Source organism: Hyposmocoma kahamanoa, unplaced genomic scaffold (genome assembly GCF_003589595.1).
Source record: "Hyposmocoma kahamanoa isolate Upper Pololo Valley unplaced genomic scaffold, ASM358959v1 192, whole genome shotgun sequence".
In the NCBI taxonomy this organism is placed as follows: Eukaryota; Metazoa; Arthropoda; class Insecta; order Lepidoptera; family Cosmopterigidae; genus Hyposmocoma; species Hyposmocoma kahamanoa.
In genome coordinates this window covers 10,096,421-10,114,177 of record NW_020653719.1, presented here as the reverse complement: position 1 = coordinate 10,114,177, position 17,757 = coordinate 10,096,421, and the positions used below count along the sequence as shown (strand labels likewise).

General features: G+C 37.6%; 1 protein-coding gene across 1 annotated transcript in view; it reads right to left on the bottom strand.

The window, feature by feature from the left end:
• The window catches only part of LOC113226606, an 86,095-nt gene that overhangs the window by 33,875 nt on the left and 34,463 nt on the right, over positions 1-17,757 (bottom strand). The window contains exon 2 of the mRNA XM_026459306.1: positions 4,554-4,638. Within this exon, the coding sequence (XP_026315091.1) occupies positions 4,554-4,611 (58 nt within the window). The 5' untranslated portion in view covers positions 4,612-4,638. The remainder of the gene's footprint in view (positions 1-4,553; positions 4,639-17,757) is intronic.

Below are 17,757 nucleotides of genomic sequence, written 5' to 3'. Positions count from 1 at the left end.
TTGACTTGGGACATTTTTTTCGTGGTTTTTGTATTAGACCCGTCGTCGTCCATTTATTTGTAAGTCAATGGTGAATAGACATTTCTAGAGTCAAAAGCATTTCAACGTCTGTCTATGTCTACGAAATTGTGGCATAGGCAAATGACTATATTGTATAAGTAATATGACTATATGTAATAAATGTGAACAATATTTGCTATTAATATTTGCGTGCCAGTTATTGGCGCAACAAGCTGAACCATAAGTGTAATCTTAAATATATAAACTGTATTTACCGTGTATGCTTACAAATGGCTTACAAATATATATATATCTATCTATTTCTCTAATTTTGCCCTTTGTTACAGTCAAACAATATAATTTTGTAAGCCATGGTTCTACAACATCTGCCACCAAGTTTTTTTTATAAATAGTCGAAATATCTCACTTGTAAGCATGCGAATTTCTCTGGTAAATACCTTTATTACTCGTAATCCTGTCGATATATATATGGGAAACTTATCTACTTCTGACTATCACTCAGTCCAAATTGCCATATAATTAAAAATCAAAGAAATATCCTCGTTTGTAACGTCTTCTTCTTATCGTATAGTTCGCATATACCACGGAAAAAAACAATGAAAATGCTTTTTTAACTCACTCAAACAAATAATAAACACTACGAAATCTTTATAATGATTGGTCATAGTTACTACCTCCGTGGCCGAACGGTTACCATTACGACTGCCACCCAGAGATCCCAGGTTTGATTCCCGGGCCGGGAAAAATATTTGTATGGCCTACATTTATTTATCTCGTGAGCTTGGGTGTAATTTGTGGTTGTCTATGTGTGTCCATGGCACCCGCGACACAGGGTTTCCCTAGTGCGGGACTATGTTGAGTGTATAGTTCGTAATTCAAAAACCTATAACAAATTCTGAATTAACAATTTTATTGAATTGATATACAATATTTTTTTAAGTGAAATTACTCTACTACTTTCTTATAATTATTAATAGAAAGATCGAGCACCCAGAAAAAATCCTTTTATCAGGTCGGATTCGAACGGACGTCTTCTAGCATACCGTGTCAGAAGCTATACCAACTAAGCCACGAAACGACCTCACGAATTTTTCTATGTGCTCGTTGTCTTTGTACTTGGTTTTTAACGGCTTTTTAGCCGTAGCGCCATCTATGAGAAATCAATGACAGTATTGAAATAGGGGGTAGCTCAGATTACGTGGCGAGAGGCATTTCTATAAACTCAAACTGTAATAATCTTCAATTTTATACTTTATTTCACTTTTTTACATAATTTTGGCGTAGGGTTACGAAACAATGATCTTAATATGATATGTCAAGATCCTCCCTTATTTTCTTAGCGTTCCAAATACAAACTATAATCATTACCTATGTTCAGCCAGCAATTCTACTCAAAGAGTACAGCCTAGTCTACAGTATTTCGTCATCCAGTTGGATACCTTTACAGTTATCAGCCGGTGTAGCGTCTGGCACGGTATGTTAGAAGGCGTCGGTTCGAATTCGGTCGGATCGAAGGATGTTTTTCTGAGTGCTCGATCTTTGTATTAATAATTATAAATTGTGAATCGTTAATATAATTTAAACTTTACCCAGTCGCTATATCGTTGAAATCTCAATGCCTTTTGCAAGTTACAACGTTTTGATTTTATATTGATATTTATTCCACGTGCTGCCTTCTTGCGGCCAGTAGCTGGACTACGACGAACGATTAACATCTGAATCAACTCGATAATCAGAAAATTGAAAATTAATTAAAGTAAGACTTACCGATGACATGAAATACTACAACGGGTAACGTTTTATGTACGGCTATCATTTTTGCACTTCAAAACAGCACAATATGGCATTTTTCTGCGATTTTAGAGAATTTGCGGGAAAGAATGACACAACCTTGGTAAGGTTGTGTACAAAGCGAAAATGGCGGACAGAGCTCAAGTAGGTCTGTCGTCGGCGTCGGATGTCAACTAACCACTTCTACCATTGACTTACAAATAAATGGACGACGGGTCTTATACAAAAACCACGAAAAAAAATATCCCAAGTCAACCTATTCGAAATTTAAATTGTAATGTCATCGCAGTATCGCGCTGTCCGTAGAACAAATGAAGACTAAAGCGGAGTGTCGCGCTCTGTACACGATTTTAGCGCCTTACAAGTGCGGACACTTTTTAGCGCGGACCCGACGTCCATATAATTGTAAGTCAATGACTTCTACCGTATTTACTGTTCCGAGGCATACATTATAAAATTTGCCATCGTGGTGAAAGAATTTGCCAAATCGGCGTAAGGTATTCACCGATTGTTGCCCCAGAAGTACCTATAGGAAAGAAATACGTACGCACGTAGTGCGAGGAGGCTATTTTCGTGTACCGTCAAGTTTGTTTATTACACTGTATGCTGTACATGGTGAAATAAAAATACGCGTGTATAAGTTGGTACGTTGTCGTCGCTTTTGGCTACATGCACCTTTGGTGTATTTATGTCATATTTCATTTCAACACCAGCAATTAATACCCACACAGTGTGCGCTTGCATGTAGGGGTGCCGAAGGATCCCCTGCCGCTCCGCCCCGTCAGTTGGCGCCAGGCCTTAGCGTAGTGTTAATTGCTGGTGACGATTCCGTGTAAGAATAAGCACCGTACAGAGCCCACAATGATCACCACAACCTTTTAGCTTACACATTATTTATTTCAATTTTAAACGCGACTTGAAAATTCAATTTGTGAAAAATGAATTTGCGTAACGCGATTTGTATAGAAAACTCAAATTGAAAGCTATACAGAGTAATTTGTAAAGTATTAACAACCTTTCTGGGCTATATTGCCGACATCATAAACAAGAAATTTGTTTCATGACTTCTTACAAAATATAATAATTTATCAAAAATAAATGTTTCAGTTTTTGTTGAACCATCTAACATTTTTTGTATCTGTATTTTGTTGTTATGTAAGTACAAAGTGCAAGCGTTCTCGGTCATCCTCGACGATGCCCATCCCCGCTCCTGTGCCCCACCCCCGCTCCTGTGCGTTTTGCATCAATATTTACGCTATCGCTAGCGACAGCGCTTTCTTTTGTTGCTGCACAGAGTTATAACTTAGAGCGAGCGATCTATTGAAATATTTTAATTTTTCACGAAAAATCTGATTAATAATAAAAAATCATGGAACAATAGTTGTTGTTTATGATGTTAGTAATACAGTTCTGCGAGGTTGTTAGTTTTTTACATAACCCTATATATATTCGATTCTTTTGCAACTGAAATATGGACTTATATTTTTGTTACACCCTATATGAACAAGGTTACAAATGAACCGCAAGCAATGTGTTAGTTATTTCCCGAAAACCCACGCTTCAATATCCTTTATTAACCTTTTCACTGGCAATTAACTTCCGACTGAGCTTGCAGGTTACGTTCGTTTTCCGCATAACTTATTTACGTTTACTTGTATTTACGGTTTAGATTTAGTAATAGTTAGATACGTCTATACAGGGTGTTGTTCGCTATTTATTATTATTACCAATAATTTTATTACTAACTGGCCTAGCTTACAGTTTTGATGAAAATTAATAATTCACGTTACAACGCAGAACATGGAAAGTATGAATGTTTCTTTTTAACCATCTGCAAAAAAAAGGAGTAGGTTCTTAATTGAACTGTATTTTTTTGTATGTTACGTGATAATTCATCATCATACGTCTGTGAACCGATTTTGAAATTATTTTTTTGTTGGAAAAAGTGTGCCTCGGTAGATTTCATTTCTGGGTAATTTGAAGAAAATATTACACCTCCGAGGGTGGTTGGTATATTAGGGGAGGTCGGTTTTTTTAGCACCCTGTACTGAGATCTTTATAATACCAAGTGACGGTACGAACAAGTCGTGGGCCTTGTAGTAAGTGACACGCCTGTCCATAACAGTTGCAGTACCACTCAGAGCTTGAAATCGCAAATATCAAAATCACAAAGATCTGAGAGGCATCGGCACTGCGCCTGTCATCCTGAGACATAAGTTGACAAGTCCCAGCATCCTTACCCTCCCAAACCGGAATGCAGTAATGTGAGCATTACTGCTCGGCGGCAGAAATAGGTAAGGTGGCAGTACTTCCCTGGACGAATTCTTTTTACAGGATCTCTACTGCTACTTAAAGTAGTGGAAATGAGAGCTTTGAGAAATATCCACGAAGTGATTGTGATGGATAGATGTACAGTGCGACCACAGACCACATAAGTGCGACATAGACGAAGGTATAGTGCCACGTAGAGGATGAGTGAAACAAGATTGATGAATCTGATTTTTAAGGAATGAATTACAATCACTAGTAAAGATTGTAATTTTTCTTGCTTAAAAGCACAAAAAAAAATCATAAACGGTTTAAAAGGGTAATCTTGCCTAAATTTTATTATAAAACTTTTAAAATTTAAAAAGCCTTATAGCAGCTGTTGTGCAAACTTAGTCAATTGGTTCGTCCATTAATTGCTTTGATTTTCAGCAAGATTCGTAAATTTATGTGGAATATTAAGAACGAAAACTTACGTCGTACTCTCACGGTGGGCCTCTTGAAAGCAGTTCGGATGTATGGCATAGACATCATCAGCTCGATATGGGGCGGTGGCGGCAACTGTGGATATAAATAAAATATGTAAACACGTTTTATTGAAAAGGATTCTTTTTTGGATTTTACAAAAGTCACTTAAATTATTCTTATTTTAACCGACTTGAAAAAAGGAGGAGGTTCTCAATTCGACTGTATGTTCTTTTTTTGTATGTATGTTACGCGATAACTCCGGTATTTGTAAACAGATTTTCATAATTTTTTTTTTGTTGGAAAGGGGGTACTTCCATAGTGGTCCTATTTCATTTTGAAGAAATTCATCCACCTCTAAGGATGTTCACGCATGAAGATTCATTTTTATAAATAGCGCCTAATTTTAATTTAGGAGCAATTATTTTAATGGTTGATTTTACTATTTCTCCAATTCAAGGCGTTTTTCTCTCAATATACTTTGAGTAGTGAGAACCGATTTATATATTATCTAGGGGATATATCAATAAAACTTAGCAAACAGACGTAATTCCACGTACTTTTGAGGTCGGTTTTTTTATGTTTTATCATGACCAGCAAAATATACCTTTGGTACAAATCGTGAAATACACAGAGAGCGGATGCGGATCGGGCGCGGGTCAGTACGAGTAATCATTCGGGTGTGACGTCACTTCGGTTCGGTTTCGAATACGACAGTTTGACGTTCGATTCGGTTATTGTGAATAAAAATGAAAAGAAATCGTACGATATCTAATCGATTCGATCGACAACAGATTTATCGTAAGGTTCTGAATCGATCTGCAGGTCGGGACGGGTCTAATTCCGTGTATTTATATGGACGACAACACGCGCGACTGGCGCACGCACCCGGGCTCGTTGTGTTGTCGTCCCGACCCGTCTCGCGCCTGATCCGCTCCCGCTCTCTGTGTGTTTCGTGTTTAAAACCACATGTGGTCATAGATCAAAAGTGGTTTTTATCACATGAAAGTCTTAAAAATAATGATACTTACATGAAACAAATTATGGATGCTTATATGGAATTTTGTAGCACTCCTATTAAAGCATAAAAAAGTTATCGACTAATTTAATTCGTAGAATTGTCTCCGTTGAAACCTTTTTAAACAAAGGTCACGAAATTTTACAAAATGGTGTTGTATTAATAAAATTGAAATGGGGCAGTACTTAGACAAACTGCATTGCGATTGCAAAATAACAATTGAAAATGCAGTTGGTTAGCAAATTCGATTAATCGATACGTAAATGTAAAATAAATACTTACGGTTTTTGAGATAGCCAACATCCACTCCCTTCGTTAGCATTGTAACAAGAACAGTTAAGTTAGTTTTTAATACATTTAACAGCAATTTAAAGCTGAGCATTCCAAAACGAGCGGGAGAGATTATAATTGTCCTTAGCTTACAAAACTATTTGATAGGAAAAAAGATAATGTATAAATTTGTAAGACATATATACATACATATATACAAGAATTTAGCAAGATTTCATCATATTATAAGTAATTTTTACTACACACACCCATATAAATAGACATAAAATAGCAACAAAAGAGATACATGGTCATCTAAACGTCATATCGGTAGCTGCTGAGATCGACCGACATAAGACTAAGCACAAAGAACGACTATCCTGCCTGCCAAAATAGTGCCTGTACCCGAACCCACTCATCGCGGAACTTCTAGATCCATCAACTATCGTCAAACGACTTAAGCGAGGCCATGTTCTACAGTTAGGAGGTGCGGCACTGGCCGCTCCACCAAAAACGGCTCTTGTTCAAAAGATTCGCTTATGGCCTGGCGGCCGATTGTAAATAAAATAATAATACAAAAAAAGAACCGTACATATTTCTGCCGCCAACCAGTAATGTCAGCATTGCTGTGTACGCGTGCTGGTGAAATTACATGGCAGTGCCCTTTAGAACTTAACGATTTCAAGCTCCGAGTAACACTACAACTGTTATGGATAGGCGTGTCGCTTAGCACCAAGCGCACGACTTGTTCGTCCCGTCACTGGGTATAATAAAATTATCTTCCCCGCTTGTTCATGAAAGTATGCAATGCCATATTCATTTGGTCGTGGTAAATTTACCTTGGTAGACCCTTAGCGACTTGTTTATTGCGACAAAGTATTACTGTTAATTTTCACCTGATATCACCTGCCTAAAAAAACTGTTGACACACTCGCGTAATACGTAAGTAACTTTTGTTTTTAACGTAAATTTTAAAATGACTTAATTTAATTATAGTTAACGAACGCATTAAAATCAGTCAAAGTAATTCAGAGATGGCGCAAAACAAAATATGAAATCTAAGTACCAGTAATTACAGGTTAAGGCTTGATTTTTCTTTTTTTTAAGATTAAATAATTATAATGATATGTGGTTAATACGAACCTTAGACTGATTAAAAAAACCAAAATGTAATGTCTACAGCGGAATTGTAATTTTTCAGATATTGATAGATAATTTCCGACTCAAAGGCCCTGTCAAATCACACAGAATAAAAGTACAAGCAAGAATAAAAATTGAAAATGTGTAAATTTAGAACGCATGCGAAGATAAACTTTTTCCTTTAATAAAAAAAAACTGATGTTTTATAGTTCAACAGTTTTGCTTTCATCTACCATTTTCCTCGCTATAGTGAGATGACAAGTTGTGTGTTTCGCTCGGCAGCAAAGTTGTTTTGGGTCTCGTGGCTTGAAACCTTCGCTACGCTTAGGAATCTATTTTTGAACCACTCGATCAATCTTAGTCCTTCGCTTGCTCAGGTTTCAATACAAGCACTTGCGTCAAACAACAACTTTGCAGCCTTGCAAAACAAATAACTATTAAACGTTACTCAGTTGGCATATCGTTAGAAAATCAATACATATTATTCATTGACTTACAAATAAATGGACGACGGATCTAATACAAAAACCACGAAAAAAATGTCCCAAGTCAACCTATTTAAACGTAGTGACATGTAAAGGAATATGAAAAAGCTAAAACGTTGAATTTAAATTGTAATGTCATCGCAGTACTGTCTAATTTTGCTTGCTTCGCTGTCAGTCGAACAAACGAAGACTAAAGCGTGAATGACGCTCTGTATACGATTTTAACGCCCTATAAGTTCGGACACTTTTTAGCGCAGACCCGACGTCCATATAATTGTAAGTCAATGATATTATTGCAAGTTACGACGTTTAGATTTTATTATTGAAATTTCATTCAATGTGCTGCCATGTAACGGCAATAGCTTTAATACGAATGATTAACGCCTATAAACGTTTTCCAGGAAAAAGTCGATCTTATTGTAGCGGTATAAGGTTTACACAGAAAATGGAAAATTTATTAAAACTAAATAAAATAATACTAACGATGATATGGAACACCACTACGGATAACAGGTGCGATTATAATTTTTGCATTCCATGTAGCAAAATAAGGCACTTTTCCACGATTTTCGAGGTTTTGCGCGAGATGAATGACACGACTACAGCGGACGAATATAGACGACGAACGATAGACGTCTACGAGTAACATGAAGGTCGAAATGTTTATTCATTTCTCACACACTATTCAAGTGCACACAATATTTACCTATTATAATAACATGTTATTTAGTTTACACTTATACTGATTTATTTATTCATATTATATAATTTAGTATAAATATTTTAGTACATACCAAGTTTCACACACACGTTAGGTATTTGTTTTGTTTGCGCTCGAGTCCGTGCTTCACGTGAATCGGGCTTGCTGAAAACCAGCTGATTAAGACCCGTTTGCGTGCTCCTCGACACGCATTTATTATTAATCTTTTAAAGTAAAGTATGTGTTTCGCTCGTGCATTTTTATTGTACCGTATTTTAGTTTTTAATTCATGATATTGTATTTTATCGAGTTCTTAGGTTTTCGCGATTGTTACACATAGAAAATGAAACTATTTTTCCGGATTGCCGTGCCTGGATTGGAATGTTCTTTGTAAAATTAAAAATAAGGCATTTAATTAATAACTTTTGTATCTATAGTGAAAAGATAGGGTAGTTTGCATTAATATTAGACATAACTGGTTGATGACTGTACCACCTCAGTCAACCGTGACCATGGGACCTGTAAAGGGGCCCGAAACGTTGGCTTGTTTGAAAAAAACAAATATACGCGATTTAAATCCGGAAAAATAGTTTCATATACTATGTTGTATTTTAGTTTTAACATCATGTGTGTCTCGACGACGTCATAAATTATTCTCATTATTGAAATGGTGGACGGAGCACAAGTATGTGGTACTCGACGTACTGTTTGCACACGTCCACGCCCACTAAGTAATTCTACTGTATTTATTGTTCTGTGTTTGCATCAATAATTATTTTAACATATCTCTAGACAATATTGCGAAAAACGTTTCAGTTACGACGCTGCGGAGCAAATGTAGTCCGGTAAATGCGAGGTTTTTACTATAAGACGTCGTAAAAGCGCCTTTTACGCTAACACCACGCACGTATAAAAGTTAGGTGTAATTTTAATGGAGTGTCGAGCCCCAATAAGTAAGCCTGAAAAATGCGTCGTTCAGCCGGGTCTCGCACGCACACGTAGGATTAATTTTGTTTTAGCTAGACACAGAGCTGTATTCAAGTAACTTAAAGAACACATTTTTATACAGGCTTACTTGTAAAATACTAATAGCCTCGCAGAACCATATTACTAACGCCATAAACCTTTGTTCCATGACTTTTTACAAAACTTTTGACGTTCCAACAAAAAAGAATCACCGAAGTCAGTTTAACAATAGGCGTTATGGATAAGCATGTCGCTTACCACCAGGCATAAAAGAAACATACACACAAACAATACATTCCAAACCAATCGAATCTCCTCCAGTTTTTGAAATCGGTTAACAATAAACGGGCTGTACTTGACAGTTGTCTTTTTAAAGTTGCACATTCGTTTAATGTCTACTTCAAATAAAATTCCTCATGGAAATAAATAAATAAATATGCATATCGAGGTATTAGGGCGCATCTATTCGACACGAATTTGATCGCGCTCACCCCGTGTGGTCGCGGAGTCCGCGTTGCCCCCACGCAGCAACCGCGTACGTCTAACAGTCATGGCAAAAGATGCTCTATTTATTTAACCTTTACTCATTTATTTATTTTCTCGGATAAATTACATCCATAATTACAAGTACAAAACTAAACTAAACTAAAATTGACATAAATAAATAAAAATGAATTAATTTTAACGTAGTAACTTTACGTTTTAACTTAAATGTGGGTCCCGGGCACGCGAATTTGTTCTACGCGGCGGACCGCGCGGTGGCCCACGCGGCGACCGCGCGCGCGGTTGTCTTATTTAGAGGAATTTAAATGTTGTTGTCTAGTAAACAGAATTCAGGTTCGCCATTAATGTACATGAAAGCGTGTTAACCGGGCGGTCACCACGCGTTAGGCGCGCCTAAAATTCTCCTCGTGTACTGGGCACTTTAGGCTTTCGCGATAATTACAAATTGGATCAAAAACAATAGCAATATTGATTTTATGGTATACCATGATTTTTAGCACCATGATATCAAACGTTAGCGTCTTGCCAACGCACGTACAGCCTCGACACAAAGTCCGCGTGGCGGCCGCGCCACGCCAGCGCGACGTATACCGGACGTTCGGGACTATTTAGAGGGTCTATCCGACATCCGTCCGAAACAAATACTGTGAAATAAGTAATAGCCGACTAAATCAAAAGAACGGGAGTAGACTCCAAGTAATCGCCCATTGACCATGCGCTGGCGTTGCCGCCGCCCGCCGCCGCGCGGTTGTCGTTTAGACGCTGACGCTCCAAAGACGCTGTGGGGGGTCTCTAAGAAAAATTCCTTCGATCTGACAGGACTCGATTCACCTGCGTCTGTAATGCCGATCTAGGGCAACTATTTTTTGGGTGGTTTGCATTCAGAAACGAAAAAACGGAAACTCATCCCTGGAGCTGTCGTTAGTACCACCGAAACGAGTAGACCAGTGCGAAGAGGGCGGTTTCAAAAAGGTGGAAAAGAAAATGAAGTACACTAGCCGTAACCTTAGTAGCACCGCTCCGACTGGCCCCAATCATCTATTGCGTTTAGCGGTACCGACGACGTTGTTGTACGTGTCACGACTTCATTAATCCACAAAGTTTGCGGATACTGTGGAGTACATACGGATGAAAGCCAATGCTGCCCTGAAGGGTTCTGCCTCAATGTGAATTTTAATTCATTTGTGGTGAGAGTACCAACTCAACATCTGTCGACCTTCATGAAGGAGAACTTTTGGCCGAAGGGTGTTATGTACCGACCACAGACCACATAAGTACTAGTCCGATGTTTCCGAGGAACCCACGTTGCGTAACACGTCGCGGTCCATATGTGTAAATAAATAAAAAGAGTTATTATATTATTATGTAATGAAAAAGTTAGTCTATAAGATATATATTTATGGGACATTGTAACCTGAGCATAAATAAAATTAATGTTAAACATAACTTGTTGATGACTTTACCATCTTTTTTTATGATTCCAAATGACAGGACGAACAAGTTTTGTGCCGGTGTTAACCGACACGCCTATTTATAGCAGTTGCAGTGCCACTCAGAGCTTTAAGTCGTAAAGAACTGAGAGACGCTGCAGTGGCATTCCGTCACCATGAGACATAAGATGATAAGTTCCTTGTGCCTATAATTTCCTTTCAAAATCGGAACGCACTAATGCCTACATTAGTGGTCACACACCGAGAGTTTTAGCAGCGATGCAATCGCGCGTTTGTATCGATGCAGTCGCGCGCTTGCATCGCTGCTTAAAATCTTGCTCTTTTCAACCCTTATACACAAGTGTCGAAATACAAAACTGCGAAATGACGCGATGCGAATTGCTGCGATGCGATTTCGTGCGGCAAGGCATCTTACTGCCACGGTTCGGGTAACCATTCCTTCGACCATCGTCAACCGTACTGAACGTATTTTTTAAACTAGGTCTGTTTGCTCTTATTGATAAGAAAGTATAGGAAAAAACACAACGATTAAGAGGGAGCATGCCAAAAAAGTTTTGACGTTGGCTCCGCCCAAATTTGTGAAACAAATATATGCCTGAAGTTCGCGTGACATGCGACAGGAGATGTTGAATTTTGCACATTAAAAGTACCAAATTCGTTTTAGCGGAATAACTCTAAAACTAAAGGGATTAAAAAAAACCGTAGTGACAGTTCTCGATCATGCATAAATATAATTAATTATCTAATTTTTGTCCTAATAACCTGTAGCATTTCGAGGATGAATCGAAAAAATGTGAAAATTAGAGGTCATTTCGTGATTTTCATCTATCGAGGAAACTATATTGTTTTATGTTTCTGATTAGTGTCTATGCTTGAATATATCGTGTAGTTACTCATACAACATTTTATTTTTAAATTTAAAGTGGATATACCCCTCTAAAATCAAATCGAAGATTAGGAATTTTTCCTCAGCTCCCTCTTAAGATCGCAGGAATGTGCGATGTGGACCAATTCGCTAATTCTTGCGATGCATCGTGCGAGCTCGTAGATTTCTGCGATGCGACGTAGCATCACAGTTTTATGACTGTGTAACCACTCTTAATGCTTGGCGACAGAAATAGGTAAGATGGCAGTACTTCTCGACGAACATTTTTACAAGGAGCTCTGCTACTACTAAATTTATACTTACAACCTATAGGTACACCTAAATTAGTAATGTGACAACCCTACCCCTTACCCCAGTAAAGGGCACGGAGCGTTTGTTTAAAAAAACAAATATAAGCGATTTGGATCCGAAAAAATGAAATGTATACTTTAATAAGATTCCTATTGTGGAACAAAAGCTTTATACAAAAGGATATTAGTTTCTGCGTATTTGGATGACAAAAATCCACGATCTGAGTGATCCGCTTAGCGATATCATGTTGTTTCTATCTATTATATTTGAAAATGAATTATATAAATAATAATCTTGAACAAATATCAATTTACAACGAATATTGCGAACGCAACAGAATTTTTATAATAAAATTTAATATAACTTTCAGGTCCAGGGCACATTACGTAGGCGTCTATTTTAAACCAATCAAGTAACACCACATGCATGTTATTTCATCCCTACCACAATTTAAAGAACTCTTTGTATCAAAAAGGCTAAAAAGGACGTTCACTTTTTAATTGTACTTCTATCAGAAACCACCAATGTTTAGCGATTTATATCACTACTCGTGTAAACCATCTTATAATCGTCGAGATCCTCATCATCTTTTACTTGGGTCTGGCAGCTACAACAAACAACCCCTAGAACTTCTTACTCATTCTTCTCAGGGGAATGTGCCTTATGATTATGAATGAGTAGCAGCAGACCTCCTTGTGAAAGAGATCGTCTAGGGAAGTACACCTTATCTATTTCTGTCGCCGAGCAGTAATGTGAGCATTACTGCGTTCCAGTTTAAAGGGTAAGGGTGCTCAATCAGGTCAACTTATGTCTCAGAGTGACGGGCGCAGTGGCAGTGCCCCTCAGATCTTTGCGATTCAAACCTCTGAGTGGCATTTGCAACTGTTATAGATAGGCATGTCGCTTACTACCAGGCGCATGACTTATAGGGCCCGTTCTTGGTATTACAAAATTATCTTCCCGGGTTGTTCATGAAAGCATGCGATGCCTATTCATTTGGTCGTAAATTCACCTTGGTCGATCCTTAGCAACTTGTTTATTGCGACAAAGGATTATTGTTAATTTTCACCCGATATAACCTGCCTAAATCCGCGCCTGTCTCAGCGCGTTAACGGTCGGCTTTGCGCTGACAGCGGTAAAGTCTCGTGATATACACGATACATCCTGCGTGTGTGAAAAAAATTGCCTCCAGTTTATTGTAGAAGACTCGCACGTCATACATACTACAACAATTTAAGACATATAAATTAATACTGTTTATTAAGTGACTTCCGGTGTGCCGATAGCACCTTACTAACTATCGTATCGGACATTTTAGGCGCACTCGTAATATACAGGGCAAAATTACCTTCAGTATTGTAGTTAGGATATTTTACTTCATGAAGAAATTATTTTATTTATATCAGTAAGTAATTCTACATTCGAAGATTTTTTTAAACGTTGCTTGCCTCATTGGGGAATCGAACCGATCAAATATTTAGTAGCAGTAGAGCTTCTAATGAAATAGTTCGCTTAGGGAAATACTGCCATTTTACCAATTTCTGACGCCAAGCAGTAATGTAAGCATTACTATAGTCCATTTGTTTAGATACTTAACTAAATGTAAACAATCTTGATACATTTTTTATTTAATTCGCTAGACTTAGTCATTTCTATTTAACTATAAGAGTGAAACAGGACCGCTCTGAATCTTAGCTGGCTCAAACGTCCCCATAGCACTGGCAGCATTTCCGCGCTGAATAGCCAACGAAACTTGTAGCACCAAGAAAGATCCAAAGCCTGGATCATAGCATAGACAATAATAATTGTAGCTATGCTCAAACTTCTTTTATATTTTATACAATAGATGTAAGGTGTATACATATGGATATTGATTTCTATGTAACATATATAAAGCAATCGAAATATATACGAGATATTTATTTTTATGACTGCCTTAAACTATAAAAATGTAAGTAAGATCAGCATTACTTATTGGTTTGTAATTTTGATATCCAAATGTGGAGGTTTGTAATAGGCATTTTTTTTGATAATGTTTAGATTGTCATGTTTAACTTATAGCTGTAAACCTTCCTAAAATAAATAAATAAATACTTACATATAATATTTAATTACAAACTTATGACTAAGTAGATTAATGTAAGTAACCTATAGTTCCAACAATAACAACTTTTAGGCACAATTTATATGTACGTATACATTTTTATTATTTTTAGGTAATCTTTGGTTATTATTTTAGTAGTCATGTATTCAGTTATTTATTTTTTTCTTTGCTTTCAGAGGGAGTTAATTAGGAGAGAGAGATCCAAAAACTTGGAATAATTGAACCAAGAAGTAATGCTTGTGACGTAAGTTTGCTACTTTTACAATAGTCAATAGTGAAGGAAAGAACCAGTAATAGCTAGTGTAAAATATTTTCTAAAGTCTTTAATTCCAGAGATTCGGTTGATCGAGTACATACTTGATGTTCGGAAGAGTCAAAGATCTTAGTAATTTGTTGACAAACAGATATGACAAGCTACTCCCCGTAAGGGTTGTGAAAAAGCAGGATCTTCTGGCTCTTCTACCATTCATTGACAGTGAATGTCATGAATTTTATCTACCAACTGCCAAAACGGTAAGAGCCGATGAAGACTCAGATTTAAACGATTATAATTATTTCAACGTAGATGTAGATTAATGTAGCATGTCTATACATTTCATATTTTTATACAATTTCGTTATTTTTACCGTACATTTGTTTCCATACACATTTTTTATTTGCTTGAATAAGTCGCACTATTTCTTTGTTCGTGATAAGGATGAGTGTCATAAGTATTGTTATAACCATAGAACAGCCGCAGCTAAAGGAATAAGTCGTTTTAAGTCATTGACCTACAAATAAATGGACGACGGGTCTAATACACAAACCACGAAAAGAATGTCCCAAATCAACCTATTTAAACGTAGTGACATGTAAAAGAATTTGAAAAAACTAAAACGTTAAATTTAAATTGTAATGTCATCGCAGTACTGTCTAATTTTGCTTGCTTCGCTGTCAGTCGAACAAACGAAGACTAAAGCGTGAATGACGCTCTGTATACGATTTTAACGCCCTATAAGTTCGGACACTTTTTAGCGCGGACCCGACGTCCATATAATTGTAAGTCAATGTTTTAAGTCTTAAAATTTGTTAACATAAGTCGTGTTGTATCTTGAAGCTCTTCGTAAACAAGGACACAACTCGAAAAAAAAACTTTAAAAAATATTGAAATTATGACTGGATGTTTAACCAATACCCATCAAACGAAAGCCGTATAAAGTAAATCATAAAAAAAATGCTAATAATAAATGCGAACAACTAACAATCAATAAAAGTATTGTTTTTTGTCTCTCCTGAAAAGTGTCGATTTTGAGTTATTCCCTTTTTCATTGGAGGCACTGAATTATTGAATTGTATACTTTCAACTATGCACGATTTTTCTTGTATCGGATAAAATATATCGATAATACATATCGATACCGAATGATAGGATAATATCGGATTGATTCGATATATCAAGGTCACATATCGATATTTTTTTGAATGTCGATATATGCCTATATATCGAGCACTCCTACTCAGATCTTTGCGATGTAAAGCTCTAAGTAACACTGCAACTGTTGAATTATAAAATATATAAAATCATAATATAATAAAAGTAAATAGGCGTGTCGTAGGCAAGCACCCTTACCCTTCCAAACCGGAACGCTGTAATGTTCACGATCTCTGATACTAAATTTGTGTACGTTTGATCTTTCCACCATACATTTTTTATTTCGTGAGCTCTGATGACAATTTCTATACAAAGAAATTATGGTAATTATTTTCTATTTTACAAAGTTCTCTCCGGCAGTTTATGAATATCCGTCATAATTCTTATAGCTCGCTTTTTGCAAGATTAACAATTTCTCAATGCCAGAAGAAATTCCCCGGACAGTTAAAATATAACTTTTAGTTGATTGATTATAAGCATAATATACAGTTAAAGCAGTTTCTTTGTTTACTGGTGGTTTTAGTTTGAGTATGGTGTAATTTATAGATGAAAGTTTTTTCGCGAACCTAGTTAGGCTGCCTTTCCACCAGAGGTGTGGTGTTTGCCATCAAACCTGTGCGAGGTAGCTAGGCGGTGCGAGGTTACTTACGGACTCTTTTCAGCTATGCCTGGGCGGGGTACGGTATGGTGGGGTGAGCGGTGGCGATGTGTCAAAGTCATACTTTCAGTAGCTCTAGTTTTGTACCCCGTTTTGCACACATTCCTCGCCGCATTAGCTCCGTTAACCCTTTTCCGGCGAGCGATTTCGCTAAGCGAGGCTAGGAAAATGAAGTAATCCAATTAGTGGATTTTTCTCGCAAACCGCCTAGCTACGTCGCACATCTCTGGTGGAATCGCAGGCAAATTAGTGTCAAATTGAATTTTGAACAGCGTTTTAAAGAGAATGAGACTCTTAACTAGACATGAATTCAATCTTATGATCAAATAAATATCATGTTAAATAAAAAAGAAACGACGATAGGGCTTAATGTATTTTATCATTGAGTGATTTTTACCATTCTAAAGCAATGGTTCATTCATTCAATCTGAAGATTGAGTTAATATGTCGTTATGATACTGGAGGACAATGAATTCGGATCACTTTCATTCACTTCACTTTCAAAAACTATTTTTTTAATTTTTATAATAATAAGTGACAGGACGAACATGTCGCATGCCTGGTGGTAAGCAACACTCGTGTTCCTAAGAATTGCAGCGCCACTCAGAGCTTTAAATCACAAAGATCTGAGGGGCACTGCCACTGCACCCGACACCCTGAGACATAAGTTGACAAGTCCCACGTGCCTATAATTTCACCAGCATACTTACCCTTCGAAAACGGAACGCAGTAATGTTCACATTACTGCTTGGCGGCAGAATTACAACGGCAACGTAGGATTCGTCAAGTAAAAACGTATCATTTGACATGAACCTAGTGTATGTGGATTATCTATACTTGTCTCGAGCGCAAACGTCACAAGCGCGGGTGTGGAAGGGGTTAGGGGTCTGTCAGTGTTCAACCGTCAACTAGGAGGCACGTGGTGGTGCATACGCGCAAATCCCGCCCTCATCCACCGCCTGCAGGCTCTCCAAAATAGATTCATGCGCAACGCGAAGGGTACCCCGTGGTACCTGTGCAACGCTAATTTTCACATAGATTTACGACGCCCCACTAAAGCCCAATTCATGAAACAGACGTCGGCCAAGGGAAGTCCTCAACGACCCTGACAACCCTATCACTTTCAAGGCCAACCAGATCGCTAACCAGTCCAACCGCCCTCGTAGAGCCCCCCACTTCAGCACGTGCACTAATAAATTATCTCCTAAAACACGCCCTTCTGGCGGAAGTTTCCAGTAGCGCCCTGAGCCAAGGTACGTGCCCACTTGGGCCGCCCTCAGACCTCCAAATTAGTTTTAACTTTACTTTGACGGCCTCCGTAGTCGAGTGGC